Source organism: Prunus dulcis, chromosome 4 (assembly GCF_902201215.1).
Source record: "Prunus dulcis chromosome 4, ALMONDv2, whole genome shotgun sequence".
Classification (NCBI taxonomy): Eukaryota; Viridiplantae; Streptophyta; class Magnoliopsida; order Rosales; family Rosaceae; genus Prunus; species Prunus dulcis.
The window spans coordinates 21,846,668-21,851,341 of NC_047653.1; the positions used below are offsets into that span (position 1 = coordinate 21,846,668).

A 4,674-nucleotide genomic window follows, 5' to 3' on the forward strand; every position below is an offset into this window, starting at 1 on the left:
ACTATTATTATTATCGTTTTATTTTAATAATTGTTATTATAATTTTCGTATGCTCTGATTTCTTTCTTAGTTTGTGTGGTGGTTCTGGATAATTCAATTCAAAACGGTAATTTTGGCAATTCTTGTTGATCACTATATAGTGGGTATGGAATGGTTAATGATTCTGAATAATTAAGTGACAATCAAATTGTTTTTATGGATCAAGTTATAGGTTTTATGATTCATACCGATACTGTATTTAGTCATATTGTTTGATAGTTCAAATATAAAACTCATTTGAAGTGTTTGTATCTTACTTGAAAGGTGTGGTAAAGTCTTTTGCAATAATGTTCTGTACAGGGTATTTCATGTGCATTGTCATGGGGAGCTGAGTTACATTGGGTTAGTAGTATCTGTAAGATGGTTTGCAGTCTTAAACCGCATAAGTGATCTTCTAATCGAATAAGGATTTCTAAGAACTCATGGTTTATCAGAAAGTCTATTCCTATAAGATATGGCCGCCTAATATAAGTGTTCTAGATATATACACAGGCTTAAGGATTCCTACTTTGATAAGGATTAAGATTACCTAATCCTATAAGCATTAAGGTTATCTCTAGGAGTTTCTTGATGGGCAAAACACCTAGAGATATGCATATAAATAGGAGGCTCCTTCTAGAGCCGAGACACACAAAAACAAGAATACAGATATTCACCCCATTAGAATTACTGCTGAAAGAGTTCTTGGCTTCTCCAGCAGAGCTTTAGTTATATCATGTTTTACTTAACTAATCTGAAACAAGAAATCTATGAAACTTTAAATTGAAGGTTGCAAGTTATATAGACAAGAACATGATAACAGTATAAAGAATTGTTTATCGTGTCCTTGATAGTTTTTTGATCAAGTTTACAGTTGCCATGGGATAATTGAGCAAGCTAAGTGGCTCAATCATTCCGTGATAACTACATTTAAAGTAAGTGACCCAAATTGGCATCATAGTTTAGAACATATTGAAAGGCTCTTCATCCAAAGATGTGAGCAGTTTGATATAGCTTTGACTATGATGGATCGACATGGAATATGCACAGTTATAAAATAGCAAAAGTTCTCCTCTATCCAAAGATGTGTACAACTTTTGTTCAAGGAATTATCTAACTGTTTGTATTTTAGTGTCAATGGACGTACTTAAACTTTCTATCCAAAGATGTGAGTTAAGTATGTTTAAGTTAAAGTCTTTTGGGGAAATTGGTTAAGGTATTAATGTTTTAAAACCTGTACAGTCAATCAGAATTCAAACCAGACCCTCACTGGCTCAATATAAAAGAAATGGAGAGAAGATCTTGAAATAGCAATTGGCTTACTGGACTATGAAATGGTTCTAACTGAGGATGCACTAGCCACACCAGCAGCTGATGCATCTGTCGAAACTAGGACCAAGTTTGCAAAATGGACTAAGGCTAACAAAATGACAATCTTAATCATGAGGAGATCAATTTCAGAGGAGGTACAGGACAGCATCACAGAATCTGAAAATGCAAAGGCATTTATTGAGGCAATTGCAGAGAATTTCCAAAGCTCCAAAAAGGCTAAGATAGGTACACTAATGAGCAAACTCACAGATTTGAAGTATAATGGAGAAGGATGCATAAGGACTCACATTCTGAACATGGGCGAAATTGGAAACAAACTGAAAGCTTTGAAAGTTACAGTAGATGAAGCCATGATGGTGCACTTTTCTCTTAACTCCCTACCTAGCATTTATAGGCATTTCAAAACTACTTATATTGCTCAAAAGGAAATACGGACAGTGGCTTATCTAATAGGAATATGTGTGCAGGAAGAGCAAAGCATTAGAAATGATAATGCGAAGGAACATGTGAATATGGTGAAGGATTTTAAAGGCAAGCCAAATGAAGGATATAAATCCAAATAAACAGACAAGAAGCAGAAGAAGGATGAAACTACCAAAGGGACAGGTCCAATAGGTCTGAAATATTTTTTCTACAAAAAGTTTGGTCACATGAAGAGGGATTGTAGAAGGTACAAGCGTTGGTTGGACAAGCAAAAGGCTAAAGGTAAGAAAACCTCAGTTTTTGTGGTTTATGAATCAAATTCACTTGAAATGTTATCCAATACATGGTGGTTAGACAGTGGTGCAACAGTTCATGTAATAAATTCCTTGCAAGGGTTCAAAACAAAGAGAGTGCCAAATAAGGATGACTTGAAGGTGTTCGTGGGAAATGGAGAAAGAGTTAAAGTAGATTTTATTGGTTTAGTTAATCTAGAGTTGCAATCTAGTTTATGTTTGGAATTAGTTGATGTCGTTTATGTTCCTACTATGACAAGGAACCTTTTATCAGTTAGTAGGCTTGTAAAATCAAACTTACAGTTTGTGTTTGATGATTTTGGTTTCTCCATTTCAAAAAATAAAAGAGTTGTTGGTAATGGCATGATTGTTGATGGAATGTTTCATTTGAATTGCAAACTACCAAAACGAGGCACTGAAATGTTAAATGTAATAAGCACAATACAATTAAGCAATTCAGAGAGGATAAATCTCTTAAGTAAGCAATCTATGTTGCCACCACTTGACCACCATGAAAGGGATAAAACATGTATTGAATGTGCAAAAGGAAAGATGACAAACCTCAGAAAGAAAGGAGCTGTAAGGAGTAAAAATTACTTGAGTTGATACACACTGATATCTGTGGCCCTTTTCGAGTCAACACTCATGATGGCTACAAATATTTTATAACCTTTACTGATGATTTTTCCAGATATGGTTATGTGTATCTAATAGTAGAAAAATTGAAGGCATTGGACATGTTTAAAATTTACAAAGCAGAGGTTGAGAACCAACTAGATTCGAAAATCAAGGTAGTGAGGTCTAATAGAGGTGGAGAGTTCTATGGAAAATTCACTGAGAAAGGAAGAAATCCAGGACCTTTTGCCGTTTTCTTGCAACAAGAAGGTATTGTGGCTCAATACACGAATCTTGGAACACCACAGCAAAATGATGTTTTAGAGAGATGAAATAGAACTTTGATAGAGATGGTGAGAAGCATGATGTGTTGCACAGCACTACCAAATTTCTTATGGGGAGAAACTTTGAAGACAGCAAATAACTTGCTTAATAGAGCACCTACTAAAGTGTTGACAGAACCCCATATGAGATCTGGTGCAATAGAAAACCAAGTTTCGACAGTCCCTTGTGAACTATCAATCATGACAGCGGCTTGATAAAGGAATAAAGATAAGAGTAGATTTTCACATGGCCATTAAGTGATGACAATGAACTTCGATCTATTATTTAATCGAGTGGGAGGATGTAAGATGGTTCGCTGTCTTAAACCACATAAGTGATCTTCTAATCGAATAAGGATTCCTAAGAACTCATAGTTTATCAGAAAGTCTATTCCTATCAGATATGACAACCTAATATAAGTGTTCTAGATATATACACAGGCTTACAGATTCCTACTTTGATAAGGATTAAGATTACCTAATCCTATAAGCATTAAGGCTATCTCTAGGAGTTTCTTGATGGGCAAAACTCCTAGAGATATGCATATAAATAGGAGGCTCCTTCTAGAGCCGAGACACACAAAAACAAGCATATAGATATTCACCCCATTAGAATTACTACTGAAAGAGTTCTTGGCTTCTAGGAGAAAGTCTCTGTTTTCTCAAGTTCGGTTTTGATCTTCATCTTGTTCAACATATCTGATATAGGTTAGTTAGTGTTTTAATGTTTATCTAGTTAGACTTACAGTATTGTGCAATATCTAAAACTTTTCTTCTTCTTTTGTCATGTTTCTCCAAATTTCATATTTTCTTTGTCTTCCCTTCCTGAATACAAAAATGAGTTGGGATACAAGTTATATTACAACCACCAAATTGTGATGCCTTCCGTCCTTGAAATGTTGTTCTCATTGAAAGCTTTCAAGGAAGACAAATTTGTCCTTTCTGACTTAGCCAAACTTACTTCGCCCATTCCAATATATTCCTCCCATTTTTAGACCGTAAAATGTGGAATTGGAAACTTTATAAGAATGTCAACATGCTCACTAGGGTAGATGTTTTTAGTTAATAGTAATGGATGGACAATATGGAATAGGTATAAATGCAAATAGTTGAGATTCTTTGTTGGATGTGGAGTAACAATAATTGTCCCTGACATGGAAATCAAGCTTATTCAGAAACCTTCAATTCAGTAGTCATATACTTTCTTTAAATCCATTGAAATTTATAGTAGTCAGGTTTAACCATGTGAGATTTAAATTTTTGAGCTTGTAGTAACTTTACAGTTGTAACTATTGTTATGTTTTCTTATTTAGATCGGTGCACTAGATACTAAGTTATATCAGGTTTTGATAAGAGTTTAAATTAAGTTATACCTTGAAGCCCAGAACCTTATGGAATAAGGAAAGGTTTTGAAGCCTATTAAGGGGGTCCTATTTATTTCTTTTTTGCATGAACCGATTAAGTGGGCTTGGAAGATTAGTCAAGTCGGCCCTCGGTGATGAGTAGAGATGACTTGACCTCGCCCTATATAAGCTTAAGACCCTGCTCTCGTCAGACACGTTCTCTAACCCTATTCTGATCATAAAGAGAGAGCAGAAATAGATTATGAGAGAGGGTAGAAATCTTGAGTCATTCATGTTCTTGCTAGGATTGTTGCTGCTACGGATAGG

At 35.0% G+C, this 4,674-nt stretch overlaps 1 protein-coding gene across 1 annotated transcript; it reads left to right on the forward strand.

Moving 5' to 3' along the window:
- Positions 1-1,352: 1,352 nt before the first annotated feature.
- Positions 1,353-1,913, forward strand: LOC117625614. Its single transcript, XM_034357147.1, has one exon. The coding sequence runs from the start codon at positions 1,353-1,355 to the stop codon at positions 1,911-1,913; it is 561 nt and encodes a 186-aa protein (XP_034213038.1).
- Positions 1,914-4,674: the final 2,761 nt, after the last annotated feature.